Genomic DNA, 15,911 nt, shown 5'->3' on the forward strand with positions numbered 1-15,911 from the left:
TAATGCTTCCTGACCAATATCAACAGGCATAATACAAGTGTCCTGAAACATGCAGTGCTGCTGTCTGTCATGTAACATTTCATCTTGTGCTATATCTGATAATTCTGCTAGATCATCAACCTCAGCCTTTTCTACAACCTGACCAGCAACCCCACTTCCTGTACCAGCTTCATCCTCACTAGCTGATCCAGTCTCTTCCCTGTCCCCGTCTTCCTGCCTAAAAAACTCATTAATCCACTCCTCGTTAAACTCTATCTGTCTATAATGAACATTGGTCCTCTTTAAATACTCCAGCGCCTGTCTTACATGCAACGGATCCAAACTGGTACTCGTAATGTCCCTTATATGTCAACTTGCGCTTTAACTTCACCTGCACCAAAGACCCTTCCACACTCAAACGCGGCAGCACATTACTAGTTTGTGTAATGTTGGCGGGAACACAGGTCACTGAACCATGTACTCCATTTTGCCCCCCTTTAGGCAATGCCAACATTTTCATAAAAGGAATATGCAAGGCTATCAAATGCTGCTCTAAACTATTCTGACATCCCAGTTCTGGTGGAACGGGATCAACATCCAAGTTATTACTCTAACATTCAGCTGGCATCTCACCTGCACTAATCTTATGATGATACATATGACAAATCCACAGCTGACCTCTACACAACACCAACTGACAAGGCACAACACACTGATCGTTACATCTATGCAAATACTTCTCACTAATACACTCTTCTACAATACCCGCTGTAGCTAAACTTCTACCATACACTTACCTTACACAGCTCTGCACCTGATTTCTAAACAACAACCTATGACACACATAACACACAAAATCTGGACCATCTCTGACCTTTTCCAAAAACTGCTCCATAACAAAACCAAAGTCTACTGACTACTGACTCAACCTGATGCTATCCATAACCCTCTCTCTGTTCTCAACACTTTCTCTATATTTACCAACACTCATCATTTTAACCCTCTGTCTGTGCTGGATGTCTTCTCTATATTTACTAACACTCAGCGCTTTAACTTTCTCTCTGTGCTCAATGCTTTCTCTATACGTCACAATACCCTTAGCTTTACTAATTGCTTTAACCCTCTGTCTGTGCTGGATGTCTTCTCTATATTTACTAACACTCGCCACTTTAACTTTCTCCCTGTGCTCGATGCTTTCTCTATACTTCACTATACTCTTAGCTTTACTAATCGCTTTAACCCTCTGCCTGTGCTGGATGTCTTCTCTATATTTACGAACACTCGCCACTTTAACTTTCTCCCTGTGCTCGATGCTTTCTCTATACTTCGCCATACTCTTAGCTTTACTAATCGCTTTAACCCTCTGCCTGTGCTGGATGTTCTCTGTATATTTACTAACCCTCCTCGCTTTAACACTTTCTCTATACAATACGTTTTCCTGATACATCTTCATAAACTTTACTTGACATCTCTCCCTAAGCAACCTACTCATTTTCTCCCGTGTCCCTTTTCTCTGCCTCAAATACTTTGATTTTACAGACTTAGGACCTATGCCTTCAGACCTAACACATTCATTATGTCCAATGGCTAACTTCTCACTATCTACAACATCTGTCACTCTAGACCTAATGCTATAACCTGGCACATTACTAACTTTACAATAACTATAACAAATCTGAAGTCCAGGCTTATGCACATAAACAGTGTTCTCAAAATGTTGTCCAGTGACATCCTCTACATAAATACACTCTGCTGACAAACACTTACTGTTACACTTGTACTTCAACCAACGTCCATCATAAAAAGTACACACACTAACTCCTAACCAGTCTGCTGTGACCTGGATTTCTACCTCTGTAGCCCAACTGTTCACATTTCTCATCCTGGACTGCTGAAGATATTCTGACACAGATGAATATTCACTTCTCAGAAGACTTGCATACTCATCTGCATTCCTTTCTAACTCCTTACATACAGCTAGCCTAATCTTGCAATGGTGCTTCTGTGAGCCACTCACAGCCTGAGAGATGGCTCTGAAGAAGCAGTTACCATCAGCCACAATCCTCTCATTTAAACATGGGACCCCTAACAGCCCCACCTCTGTGGACACCAAACCACTGACCTTCCCAAAGTCTACATTTAACTTGCTACACAAAGCTTTACAGACATCTACACTAAGAGGATGGAAGAGCAGCTCCTCATTTGCCACATCACTAACAAATTCTACATCTGCATTAACCTCACGAACATCAAATGTCTTTAATTTCTTCAACACACTAGTGCGAGAAGAAATTTTACACTTTCTACCATCACTAACTGCTGACTCTGCTGCTGAACCACTGCTCACCTGACTGGCTAAAGTTACAACAGAAATGCCAGACAGTGCTGGACTTACAGTTACACCAACACCACACTCAGACACACAATTTCCAGAGGAAATGTATTTTACCCTGGCCTCAGAAACATCACTATACTTTGCCACTGGAGCAGTACTCATCTCAGTAATACAGCTCTCCACAGAAACACAAGACAACACTGGGCTTGCACCCTCACTGACACTAACGCCACACAGAGCTTCTGCCTAGAACTGAGACTGTCCGCCAAACAACAGATGTATCTATAGAGATCATCCAGACAATCAAACTGCAACACCACACTTTTACCATCACTATGCACTAACCCAATGTCACAACGCGAGTGACTGTCTACCACAGCAAACCGTTCATCCTCACAAATGATGACAGAACTACTCCCACACAGCGTCATAATACATGTACTATACTGACTGAAGATCCTCTCCAGTCCATTTCTCAGACTGATGAACACACCGCTTTCGATGTGTTCACCCTCAGTCATGCCTGCTTCACCCAACACTGTGTCACCATGGCTAAAGCTAAACAACTGCTCCCCTACCTCAAACTGCTTTGGCAAATCTCCAACAGACAGCAGATTTGATTCGTGGCTAAAAATGTTAAGGTCAAGCAAACGAGTGTACAACTCATCACCTACAACCAACGCGCGATCACAACATCAAACCTATCGCACGAGAACACACTCAACAATGTGTGTTTGGCTAAGCTGGCCAAAGCTATAGCCATACACTGCCACCCTCGATACACAAACCGCTCATCTCCCTGGTGAAACATTCCCCTCACAACCTTCCCCAGCCTAAACCCTCTGCTACCCTCTGCTGCCACAACATGACTGTCTGACTCTGACACAACTGCACTAACATCAGGAACTAGGGATGTCCCGATCACGTTTTTTTGCCCCCGAGTCCGAGTCCGAGTCATTTGATTTTGAGTATCTGCCGATACCGAGTCCCGATCCAATACTTTGGCAATGCAGTAAAATTTTTTACTGTAGATTAACTGTATCATCCCACTATTTTTCTGTTCTTTGTGCTCTACTAGGGATGTAACAATATCACAATATTACAATACTGTACCCCAATAACAAGCCCATGACATTTATTGCAGTATTGTAAGACATGTCATGATATCAAAACCTCACTGTATGATAATAGTACAGTAGCTCCACGGTATAATATTAATTCCATTATCCATTAGTCAACAACAAGAACATTTGGTCAAAAATAAAATAGCTTATAATGCCTTTCTCAATCACCAGCCTCTTTCCCTTTATCCCTCCCTCATCTGCCTGTCTGCCCCCACCTCACTCACTCCCCCCCGCCACCTCGCTCCTTCTCCCTCTCTAACTTTAAATAAATACCTGGTTCTGTATCTGCTGTCACACAACAGTGTGAGAAGTTTAACGATGTCCGCGACATCTGCGCAGTCTGTCCGTGTGTCTGTCTCATGTGCGTTACGTCTGACTCGCTCTCAGTAGAAGCTGCAGTGACTGTTGTTGCTGCTGGGGTCTGTAGCGCTCAAACATCAACAACAACAGCTGCTTGGAAGTCAGCAGTGAAACAATTGAGCCACACACACGTACTAAACAGTCAGCTGACACGGTGACACGGACGATTGTCTCTCACACTCTCGCAAGCACCGTCATTTCATATCGTTACATGTCCGCGACGACGCAGCCACACACACACGGACGTGCACGAAAAACAAGCGCGTTGCACCGAAGGCGCGCCGCTGGCGTCGCTTTGGGTTATGAGCGCACACGACGCACGTCTACAGTAAAAGTAATGGGTTTGAGAGTGCAAAAGAGCTACATCTGAACGCCCCCCATGCGTCTTGCTTTAGACAAATAGGGAAAACCCTGACATGTATCTGATATGTCATAGGCCTATATCCGATCCCTGATCGGGATATAACTTCCAATTCCGATCGAGTCTGAAACCACGTGATCGGCCCCGATTTCCGATCACGTGATTGGATCGGGACATGCCTATCAGGAACACTAACAAAAGGAACAAAAACATCCTTATCTGTGCTGATCCTCTGTGGCATCCGGGTTCCCTCCTGGACGGCGGACTCCATCGGCACGGCAAGGCGCGCTGCTCCACCACCTCCACGGACGGCTGGGCTGTGACCTGCACCTGGCACAAAAACAAAATATGAGGTTTTACTATATAATACAACGAAAGACGACATGTTACTGCTTCCTAAAAATCATCAATAAGTGACATTATATTTAAAATGAAACACACCTCCTGGACTGCTGGGCTGGGCTTGGAGGCAGACTTGGTCACAGGGGCAGGCACAGGTGTTGCTGGAACCTATCAAGACAGAATAAAAATCAAAAACTATTAAAACGCAGCACTCACTTCGTCGCGGCATATGTTTTAGAAATATTAAAAAAAATTCCACATCAACATCCTAATAAAACCCCCAAAAAAACCCACCAACCTGCTTTCGTCCTCTGCACGTTGTGGCAACACCTTTCGGCTGACGCTTCACACGGAAGGTCTGTAGGAAGGAAAACAAACCCCTATAAAAAATGTCCACCTTCTCCATGGCATCCAATATGACACTGCTGAACCACACAGGGTTGGACGGGATGACAGACTGTCCCACCGGAGATGTTCCAACCTTAGAAAACAAAAAAACAACAGAGTTGGTTAGATTTCATTTTTGGACAAAAAACTTTGCACAACTTTAAGCTACAAATTGCCCACTCTCAAGGGTCACTGTGATGCGGCACAGGAACGTGCCCTGTCACGACCAGAGTGGGGAACACCCGGCCACCTGGCAATCTCCGGGGAGACACCGAGAACGCGGGCGAAGGGGGTGCCAGCTGGAGGTACGCCACGTTCCACAGCAGCTGCACCAGGATGGGCATGCCATCGGAGTCGCTGAGGTGCACCTGAAAGACAGTTTAACACAACCAACATGTCACTCCAAAAACATGAAACTCCTCCATGTGTTATGTCACACCAACAAAGTATGCTGTACTTACGCCGTCATGGCACCACAGTTCCAACGGCTGGACTGGGAAGTGCGCTGCCACAGACACGTAGGGGAGACCTGACACAAATGACAGAAACATCATCAATCCTTCTAATATTTACACTTGTATAAATTATGTTGAATTACACATTACATCAATTAGAACTGTGCCGATGACCACAACTGTAACGTACCCATGCGTGCTGCAACACGGTGGTATTCCTGACGCAGCTGCTCTTGGAAGCCAAGGTCCATGGTCAGAGGGGAAGGGAAGTCCAACACAAAGACCTAGAAACAACCATTTCTTCATTAATTCCCTTAAACAAGTACGTAACACAACAGTCTGTTCACAACTACCAAATAAATACTGATAACAGTGACTGCAATAAGAAAAAAGGAAAAATAAATAAATAAATAAATACATAAAACACACCTTGGGCCAGCGGCTGCAGACGGTGGTCAGGAGCGCACCGAAGTCCAACGCCGCCTCACTGATGGTCCTGCTGGTAGTGAGGTTGTTGCTCGGGGCGAGCACACACACTCTCCATGGCACAGCAGCACACAGCACCTCCGTCCTCAGCTCCCTGGCGTCCGCACCTGGAACAAACAGAAAACCAAAAGACAGACAGCCCTCCGGGATGGCCATGAACCCATCCACCATGGCGCGCAGGTGGGAGTCTCCAATGACGAACACGAACTGCGACAACAGAGACATCGTTTTAGAACGCAGACACCAAGCGTGACACCATGCAACCATCACTGTCTTTATGAATAAGACAGAAATCATACCTGCTTCTCCGGATGCTGAGCTGGAGTGACCAACTTGAAGCTGCGCTGGGTCAGCTCTGAAGTTGGCCATCTCCGCACACGATGGTGGTGACCAGTACCGCGCCCTGTTCAGACAAATCAAAATTCAACAATGTCAGCACAAGATTTACTCATCTTTAAATTACATTTTATTGGTACCATTGAAACACATTACAAGAACATTTTTGATACATACGAGCACGAAACTCGGGGACAGGCGGCAGGGGGGTCCAAGTCTGTGCCGTTGCCATCCTCCTCCTCAGGGCCTGAGCACGCCGGTGGGACTTTGCATGGGGCATCTAAAAAAGACACAAACAACCAAAACAAATTAATTCAACATTCACACAGAAAACATACAAATCACTCTGACTGTATGCTAATCACACTCTAAAGCCATACTTTACAGGCAGACTCTGGCCTCAGCCTTCAAATACATACATAGCTCAACTTACGTTGGAAGCAGTAGACAGACACCTACTAAAATAGTAAGTGTGTGTGTGTATGTGTCTATATGTGTATGCGTGTGTATGTACAGAATCAGAAATGTGTTTCAGTTGGCTATGTGTGTTTATGATTGAATGAATGTATCTTTGTGTGTAGTGTACAAGTTCTGGATCAGAGGATCACAGATGTAGTGCAGATGATTGCAGGTCAATCGCAGCTGTCAAAGCAGTAGGGTACCAGATCACACGGCCAAGTGAGGAGGCTATCTGTAGATTAAAGAAAATGCATTGCTTCATTTAACAATAAGTGTGACATAGAAAATGTGTACAATTAAATGCCTGCTGGAGATAATGATATAATAACATACCTATATGCATCATTTTTTTTTAAATAATATTTTTAAATGTCTAACATGGTAAAATGGCTGGCACAGTCATCCATTTTAAGAGATCTTCCATTTGAACAATATACTCATCTAACACAACAGCATCCATATTAAATATTGAAAGTAAAATGGCTGACACTACATTACAAATCTCTGAGGTATAGACACACAGCTACACAGAGCTTTCATTTTAAAACAATATAGGCTTGACTAACACAACAGCATCCATATTAAATATATGTTCTTACTGAAAGTAAAATGGCTGACACTACATTACAAATCTCTAAGCTACAGCCACACAGCTACACAGAGCTTTCATTTAAACAATATATGCTCAACTAACACAACAGCATCCATATTAAATGTTCTTACTGAAAGTAAAATGCCTGATACTACACTACAAAACGCAGAGCTACAGACACACAGAGGTACAGTCACACAGCTACAAATGGCTTTAATTTAAATAACATGTGCAACTAACACAAAAACATCCATATTAAATACAATTAATACATTACACAAATCAATCTACACCCCAACTGGGCTAAATAACGTTGACGGAAACACAAAGACACATACACTCTGAAATTTTGGTCTCAGCAGGACTGAATAGCATCACAACAATCAACACATCACATTACAGTCAGACTACAGTTGATGAACAGCGGCTAAATGGAGGTCAAATACAGCTGTGTTCAATACCACTGCATCCCATTAGCATCAGCAAAAATCCTGTTTGACCAAAAACCTTAAATAAATGCTTAAAATACATCACATGTATTGTGCTACATCTTATAGCCTACTTAATATTTGTTTAACTCAACCACTTGTACATTAGCCGTTGAGTTTATCACACAAAAGTTAGCTGTAGTTACCTGAAAAGCTAATTCACTCAAGGCCAACATCAAACACAATACACAGCTAACAGACATTAGCATAAGTACAAATTAAAATCCATCAATAAATATTAGAAATCCATCTCACATCCATTGCACTGCCTTTAAAATTTCACAGTATTTCTTTAAATCAAGCATCTGTGCCTTGGCAGTCGAGTTTACCACAGTAAAGTTAGCTACAGTTAGCAGCGCAAAGTCATCACCTAAGCTAGCATAAGGCAGCATTTTGTCATCACAAAACACACTGCTAACAGACATTAGCATCAGCATAAATCATGCTACTTCATCAAAATCCACCAACAAATGTTAAAAATCCATCTACCATGCACTGCACTGCCTTTTACATTTCACAGTATTTCTTTAAATCAACCACTTGTGCATTAGGTGTGGAGTTAAACAAAAGTTAGCTGTAGTTACCCAAAAAGTTAATTCACTCAAGGCTAACATCAAACAAAGCTAACAGCTTACGGACATGAGCATAAACACAAAGCCAAAACCATCAATAGATATTTAAAATCCATCGCCGACACAGTCATCCATTTTAAGACATCTTCCATTTAAACAATATGCTCATCTAACACAACAGCATCCATATTAAATGTTCTTACTGAAAGGAAAATGGCTGACACTACATTACAAAACGCAGAGCTACAGACACACAGAGCTACAGTCACACAGCTACACATGACTTTAATTTAAATAACATGTGCAACTAACACAAAAGCATCCATATTAAATACAATTACTACATTACACAAGTCAATCTACACCCCAACTGGGCTAAATAACATTGACAGAAACAGAGACAAACACACACATACACTCTGTAATTTCAGTCTCAGCAGGACTGAACAGCATCACAATCAACACATCACATTACAGTCAGACTACAGTTGATGAACAGCGGCTAAATGGAGGTCAAATACAGCTGTGTTCAATACCACTGCATCCCATTAGCATCAGCAAAAATCCTGTTTGACCAAAAACCTTAAATAAATGCTTAAAATACATCACATGTATTGTGCTATATCTTATAGCCTACTTAATATTTGTTTAACTCAACCACTTGTACATTAGCCGTCGAGTTTATCACACAACACTTAGCTGTAGTTACCTGAAAAGCTAATTCACTCAAGGCCAACATCAAACACAATACACAGCTAATGGACATTAGCGTAAGCACAAATTAAAATCCATCAATAAATATTAGAAATCCATCTCACATCCACTGCACTGCCTTTAAAATTTCACAGTATTTCTTTAAATCAACCACTTGTGCAGTAGATGTCGAGTTTATCAAACAAAAGTTAGCTATAGTTATCTGAAAAGCTAATTCACTCAAGCCTAACATCAAACGAAGCTAACAGCTAACGGACATTAGCACACCAAGCCAAAGCCATCAATAAAGGTTTCAAATCCATCGTTCCCATCCACTGCACTGCCTTCAACACTCACTAATATATGTCCACATCAAGCAGCTGGGTCTTACTGTGCGTTCACACCAAACGTGATGGACGCGATGTCATCGCCTGTAACGCGAGTATCGCGTTGCTTGATCACAAATGTCACCTTTTTGATCATCGCTTCAATCGTGATGACACAACCCTCCTCCCGCAATTTTCTTCACCTCCCACTATTTTCTCGTCAACCATGGCTGAGTTAACTACTGTAGCTGCTCTTTATCTGTTGTGGACATCTGATTTGGATCGGAGACCCAAACGCCGCCATGTCTGGGTTCACAATATCTTCCAGAAACGCACACAGCTGGGTGAATATCATCACCTCCTGCAAGAGCTGCTTCTGGAAGATGGTCGTTTCCAGCGGTACTTCAGGCTGACGCTAGCCCAGTTTGAGGACCTGTTGGCCTGTATTGGTACGAAGATCTCCCGCCTGGACACCAACTACAGGCACTCCATCCCAGCTGCCGAGCACCTGTCCATCTGTCTCCGGTTAGTTGCTTATAATTTCTTTATGAAAATAAACGCTGATTGGATGTCGCGGCACAGCGTCACGCGATGTCGCTTGAAAAGTTCAAAGTTTCATCTTCAAATGACACACACGATGAGGCGATGGACATGTCATCGCTTCATCGCGTCGCTCTTATCACCTGAAATGCGTCGCCCGAAGCGACATCGTGTGTCATTGCGTCATTTACATTGATTTGAATGGAAACTTGTGCCGTTCATCGCGTCCATCATGTTTGGTGTGAACGCACAGTTACTGTGCGTTCACACCAAAAGATTCAGAATCGCCAGCGGTCGCTCAGTTCGCTGGCATTGCGCTACCTGGCAGCTCTGGCAGGGCTTGCAGAAGGCTGAAGGTGACGGGACTTTCAAGCTGCGCTGCAGAAAATCTCTTTCTTTCTTTCTTTCACTGTCCCGCCTTGAGAATATTCACGGTCTGCAACTGGCTGCTGCTCGCTGCTGCTTCGGTGGCGGTGCTGCTCATTTGCATAAAGTTCAGCTTCTCTCAACTTCAGCTTGACGCTCAGGTCGCTGGCATCGCGCTGCTCGCGGTCGCTCGCTGCAGCCGGCACGAGTGACGCTCTTCGTCGCGAGTGTTCATTGAAAATGAATGGCTGCTGGCTGCTTATGACGCTCATGAATCTTTTGGTGGGAACGCACAGTTAGGAATCGATAGAGTTAGCTACATTTAACGTTAGCAGCACAAAGTCATCACGCAACGAGCTGACTCTAACTGTGCGTTCCCACCAAAATATTCAGAATCGCCAGCGGTCGCTCAGGTCGCTGGCATCGCGCTGCCTGGCAGCTCTGGCAGGGCTTGCAGAAGGCTGCCAATGGACGGGGCTTTCAGGCTGCGATGCAGAAGATCTCTTTCTTTCTTTCTTTCATTCACTGTCCCGCCTTGAGAATATTCACGGTCTGCAACTGGCTGCTGCTTGCTGCTGCTTCGGTGGCGGCGCTGCTCATTTCTATAAAGTTCAGCTTCTCTCAACTTCAGCTTGACACTCAGGTCGCTGGCATCGCGCTGCTCGCGGTTGCTCGCTGCAGCCGACGCGAGTGACACTATTTGTCGCGAGTGTTCATTGAAAATGAATGGCTGCTGGCTGCTTATGATGCTCATGAATCTTTTGGTGGGAACGCACAGTAAGCTAGCATAAAGCTAACATGATTAACAAGGCCACTTACCTCAGAGTTGATGTGAAAACGCCGATCAAGCCCTGCAGCATGAGGCTTTTATGAGCTCGGATGATGATGAGCAATCATGCCACCGGGAGGTCCAATCAGCTATCACTGCATGTAGGCGCTAATCCATATGGAGTCAAATGTCAGCGTTCTGCGCAGGAACCCCTGTTTCTTTTGCGGTGTTTCCCTCAGAAAAAAAAAAAAATGACATGACATAGTAGCAATTCAGGATTCAGCAGTGCAGTGTGTGTGTATTGCATGGAATGCCGTGAGCTAGAGTGGAGAGGCTCTAAAAATCGTCTAAAACTTTTGTCTTTAACTGGCTGCCATGGCCACAATTTTCACTGTACGTACATAATTTATACCAAAAAACGTAGGAAAATTTGTCCTGGTCACAGATATGTTGACATGGAATCTCTCACACATACACATTTTTGCTGAGTGGCTCCAAAGCAAAGGGAGCGCCGATTTTTCTCAATCACTCCCATGTAAGCTGAGAGGACAAATTTCTGGAAAACAGCTGAGGTGCAACACATTTGTAACTCACTCCTGTGACCACATTTTTGACTCGAGAGATATAAAACACAACACGTGCGTTCACGAGAAGTGGCTCTCTCTCACCATCACTTTATTTTCTTGAATGGACCAACGGTTTGGGTATGGGAAGAACTTGTTTGAGGAGTTCAAACCCATATTAAACAGCCTTTGCTGATCTGCTCTCATGAGCTCTCTGTGTGCCCCTCAGGTGCATGCAAGTCATTAATCGCCATGACAACAGCTGCACACACAGACACGCACACACAACTCTGTGTGTCTGTGTGTCTCACAATCTTTAAAGGACGGATTACAGCAGCAGAATCTTCATTTGAAACAGCAAATACACATTATTAACCCCTACAATGCCAAAATGGGCTCTCTAGTGCCACGTAGGCGCACTAAAATGGCCACTGAGGCCCATAGGAAAGTCGACGACTGCTCAAACCAAAACTGGCGTTTTCGACCTACAAATCACGCGCTGACACCCATGACCTAAATCCAACAGGAAGTGAGCTACTTGTCCTTTCAAAGTAAGATTTCCCCTCAAATGTGCTCTTAAAAAAAACATCTCCTCCTACACCGTTTATCGTATTGGCTTCAAACAGGCACACGTGCCAACTCAACTGCTGCTAAACAGATCTTCTGTATAACTTAATCTCTTTCACCATTACTTTATTTTGATAAAGGACCAACGGTTTGGGAGTGGGAAGAACTTGTTCGAGGAGTTAAATCTCCACTAAAAGAGGTCTCCTCTGTGTTCTGTCTGTCTCTCTCTGCTCTTCTGCTAGGTGCACTTACTTAATTACCATGGCAACCACTGTCACACACAAACTCACAGAAACATGATGTGTGTGCGTGACTATATCTTACATGCAGACATGATGGGGCAGCATCTCCATTTTAACCCTTCAGGTGCCAGAGTTTATTGAGGAAAATATTCCATTTTCATTTCAATATTTCAAAAGACTGTGGCTAATTTGCATAATGTGGCGTCATTAGGCGGCGGCCATATTGGATTTAATAAATCTCAGTAAAACAACATTTTGAACATATTAACACAGCATATTTCTTTTGTTTTGTGTTGTTTTTGTCATCTCTTCCTCAAAATAAAGGAAGAGGAATCTGATGGGAATAAATTAACTCATCTAATTTGCATATTGTGGCATCACTAGGCGGCAGCCATATTGGATTTCATTAATATCAGTAAAACAGCATTTTGAACATATTTACACAGTACATTTCTTTTGTTTTGTGCTGTTTTTGTTGTCTCTTCCTCAAAATAAAGGAAGAGGAATCTGATGGGAATAAATTCCCTCATCTAATTTGCATATTGTGACATCACTTCTACATACCTACAGCTACAGAAAGCATTCAAATATCAAAACGTTCAGCTCTGTAAGGATTTTCTGATGTTTGTGGCAATATGTTTGATATTTCTAAATAATTCACAGTGACGACATAAGCTGGGGGCCGAAACGGGCGCATTATTCTTTCTTTCTTTCTTTCATCTGCTGCCACTTTAAACTGGAATTTGAACCCCTAAACATGCTCCAAAACTCACCAAAATTGGCACGCATGTCAGGACTGGCGAAAATCCGAAAAGTGCCAAAATGGCCTCTCTAGTGCCACTTAGCAGTCTAGACACACTAAAATGGCCGCTGTGGCTTGTAGCAATCACGTAGAAAGATGAAACCAAAACTGTCTTGTTCATTTCATTAAGACCTACAAATCACACACTGTAACCACTGACCTAAATCCAACAGGAAGTGCGCTATTGCCCTTTCAAAGTAAGATTTTGCCTCAAAAATGCTCTTTTTCAAAATTCCTTAAAAAATCAACTCCTCCTACACCATTTATCATATGGGCTTCAAACTCGCACACATGACAGATCAGCTCGTCCTAATCAAATATTCTGTATAACTTTTTCATTACTTGAATGGTTTGGATTTTATGGCGTCTTCCAGGTGATGTCGTACAAAACCTCCTGATGATTTTTGTGCCACCTACACACACTAAAATGCCCGCTGCGACCGGTAGGAATCCCGTAGAAAAACCAAACCAAAACTGGCTTGTTCATGTCATCAAGACCTACAAATCATGCACTGTAACTACGGACTGAAATCCAACAGGAAGTGGGCTATTGCCCTTTCAAAGTAAGATGTCGTTTTTCACAAATTCTCTCTCAAAAAATATTTCCTCCTACGCCATTTATCCTATCAGTTTCAAACTTGCACACATGACAGACCAAGCCCTGCTAAACAATTCCTCTGAACAACTTTGTCATTATTCGAACAGTTTGGATTTTATGCTGTGTTTAAGGTGACATCACAAAACCTCTTGACAATATTTGTGCCACATAGACACAGTAAAATGGCTGCTGTGGGTTGTACGAATGCTATAGAAAGATTAAATCAAAACTGGCTCCTTCATTTCCTCGAGACCTACAAATCACTCATTTACACCACTGACCTAAATCCAACAGGAAATGAGTTAGTGCCTCTTAAAGGTGACATGTCACAAAACCTCTTGACAATGTTTGCACCACCTAGACACACTAAAATGGCTGTAAGAATTCTGTAGAAAAATCAATCCAAAACTGGTTTCTTTGTCTCCACGAGACCTACAAATCATTCATTGACACCACTGACCTAAATCCAACAGAAAATGAGTTAGTGCCTCTGAAAGTAACATGAGCAAATGTGTCAGTTGTGAGCTAGACATTGTAAACTTGCGACTGATATTGCTTTTTTGACTCCACAAACATGAAAGCTATATATGTCTACATTTGGGATTGAGTGTATCTCTCTGGTGATATCTTCATATGATGATCGGACCCACTGGTTGGGAGCAGGAAGGAGTAGTTTGAGAAATTTGAAAGCCATCTTAAAATTCTTTGCCTCTCACCCTGTCTCTCACTCAACTGCATGTTGACATTAATTAGCATAACAATGGCTTCACTCTGACAGACACAGGCCTCTGTGTGTGTGTGTGTGTGTGTGTGTGTGTATGTGTGGTCACACACACCTGACAGTATAACATTTACCAAACTGAGCAGCTCATGTGGCTTATTCCTACAACTTCTGAAATAAATGCCTGATAGCAAAAACATGTAAGATTTCCAGGTCAAACCCTTTTGCTTCTTTAAGAATTGGAATCAAATCTGTAGCTACAACTTATACAATTTATATGCCATTTTATTTACATGAAGTCACTATTACTTTAATGAAAAAAAAACATTCATTCATTCATTCATTCATCTTCTAACCTCTTCATCCTCTTGAGGGTCGCGGGGGGGCTGGAGCCTATCCCAGCTGACATCGCGCGAGAGGCAGGGTACACCCTGGACAGGTCGCCAGACTATCGCAGGGCTGACACATAGAGACAAACAACCATTCACGCTCACATTCACACCTATGGACAATTTAGAGTTACCAATTAACCTAGTCCCCAATCTGCATGTCTTTGGACTGTGGGAGGAAGCCGGAGTGCCCGGAGAGACACGCTGACACAGGGAGAACATGCAAACTCTGCACAGAAGGGCTCCCACGCCCGGGATCGAACCAGCAACCCTCTTGCTGTGAGGCGAGAGTGCTAACCACCACACCACCGTGCCGCCCCTGAAAAAAAAACATGATTTATGATTTACCTTCTATGTAATAAATGTTAGATGGATTTTTTTTTTCTATTTATCACAGTCTGTGATATGTGAATGATAAATAACAGCACCAATTTTGATGCATCGTTACTTTTTTGGGGCAGTTTCAATTTTTCAACTTTTTTTTTTTTTTGCTTAAATCTTATAACCAACTCCTACTCAGATTATACATACCAAATATTCATTGTGGGTGTGTGTGTGTGTATGTGTGTGTGTGTGTGTGTGTGTGTGAGAGAGAGAGAGAGAGAGAGAGAGAGAGAGAAAGAAAACAGTAATGTCACCTTGCAGCAACCTGTAGCTCATAATTTGCATTTTTTTAGCTACACAATTACACACACACACACACACACACACACACACACACACACACCTTTTTTTAGTAGCTATACAGCCACAGCCTTCAGACATCCATATCACCACTAACATAACATTTATTTTATTTTCTTTGCAACAATGGCTTGTAAACCTCAATATGATTACAATATGATTATTGTCACATATGTATACTATCAGATATTAATATATACTTACCATATTGTATCACAGTAGCCAGAATTATAATTATAATATTATTACTTTAATTAATGTTGTTGTAAGCTAACAATTATCATCATTATCGTTTGTCCTGCATCTCTCTCTTTCTCTGTCTCCCCTTTTGTCTCAATGTGTCATACAGATTACCGTTAATGTATTATGTTAATC

General features: G+C 42.7%; 2 protein-coding genes across 29 annotated transcripts in view; one reads left to right on the forward strand and one right to left on the reverse strand.

Moving 5' to 3' along the window:
- Positions 1-15,911, forward strand: part of LOC125897346 (uncharacterized) — a 177,269-nt gene that overhangs the window by 18,542 nt on the left and 142,816 nt on the right. The window lies entirely within an intron of this gene.
- On the reverse strand, positions 4,945-11,099 carry LOC125897411 (uncharacterized). Of its 3 annotated transcripts, XM_049590741.1 has the most exons (9): positions 9,327-9,356; positions 6,599-6,856; positions 6,343-6,445; positions 6,129-6,232; positions 5,773-6,036; positions 5,534-5,627; positions 5,350-5,417; positions 5,069-5,256; positions 4,945-4,982 (listed from the first exon to the last, which is right to left on the reverse strand). In XM_049590741.1, the coding sequence occupies exons 3-8, from the start codon at positions 6,443-6,445 to the stop codon at positions 5,071-5,073; spliced, it is 819 nt and encodes a 272-aa protein (XP_049446698.1). In that variant the 5' UTR covers positions 6,599-6,856; positions 9,327-9,356; the 3' UTR covers positions 4,945-4,982; positions 5,069-5,070. The 3 variants fall into 3 exon arrangements, with proteins under 3 accessions (XP_049446698.1, XP_049446699.1, XP_049446697.1); XM_049590742.1 differs by lacking the exons at positions 6,599-6,856; positions 9,327-9,356 and adding an exon at positions 11,021-11,099; XM_049590740.1 differs by lacking the exon at positions 9,327-9,356 and adding an exon at positions 6,958-7,048 and having other exon boundaries at positions 6,343-6,856.

This window comes from Epinephelus fuscoguttatus, linkage group LG11 (assembly GCF_011397635.1).
Source record: "Epinephelus fuscoguttatus linkage group LG11, E.fuscoguttatus.final_Chr_v1".
Classification (NCBI taxonomy): domain Eukaryota; kingdom Metazoa; phylum Chordata; class Actinopteri; order Perciformes; family Serranidae; genus Epinephelus; species Epinephelus fuscoguttatus.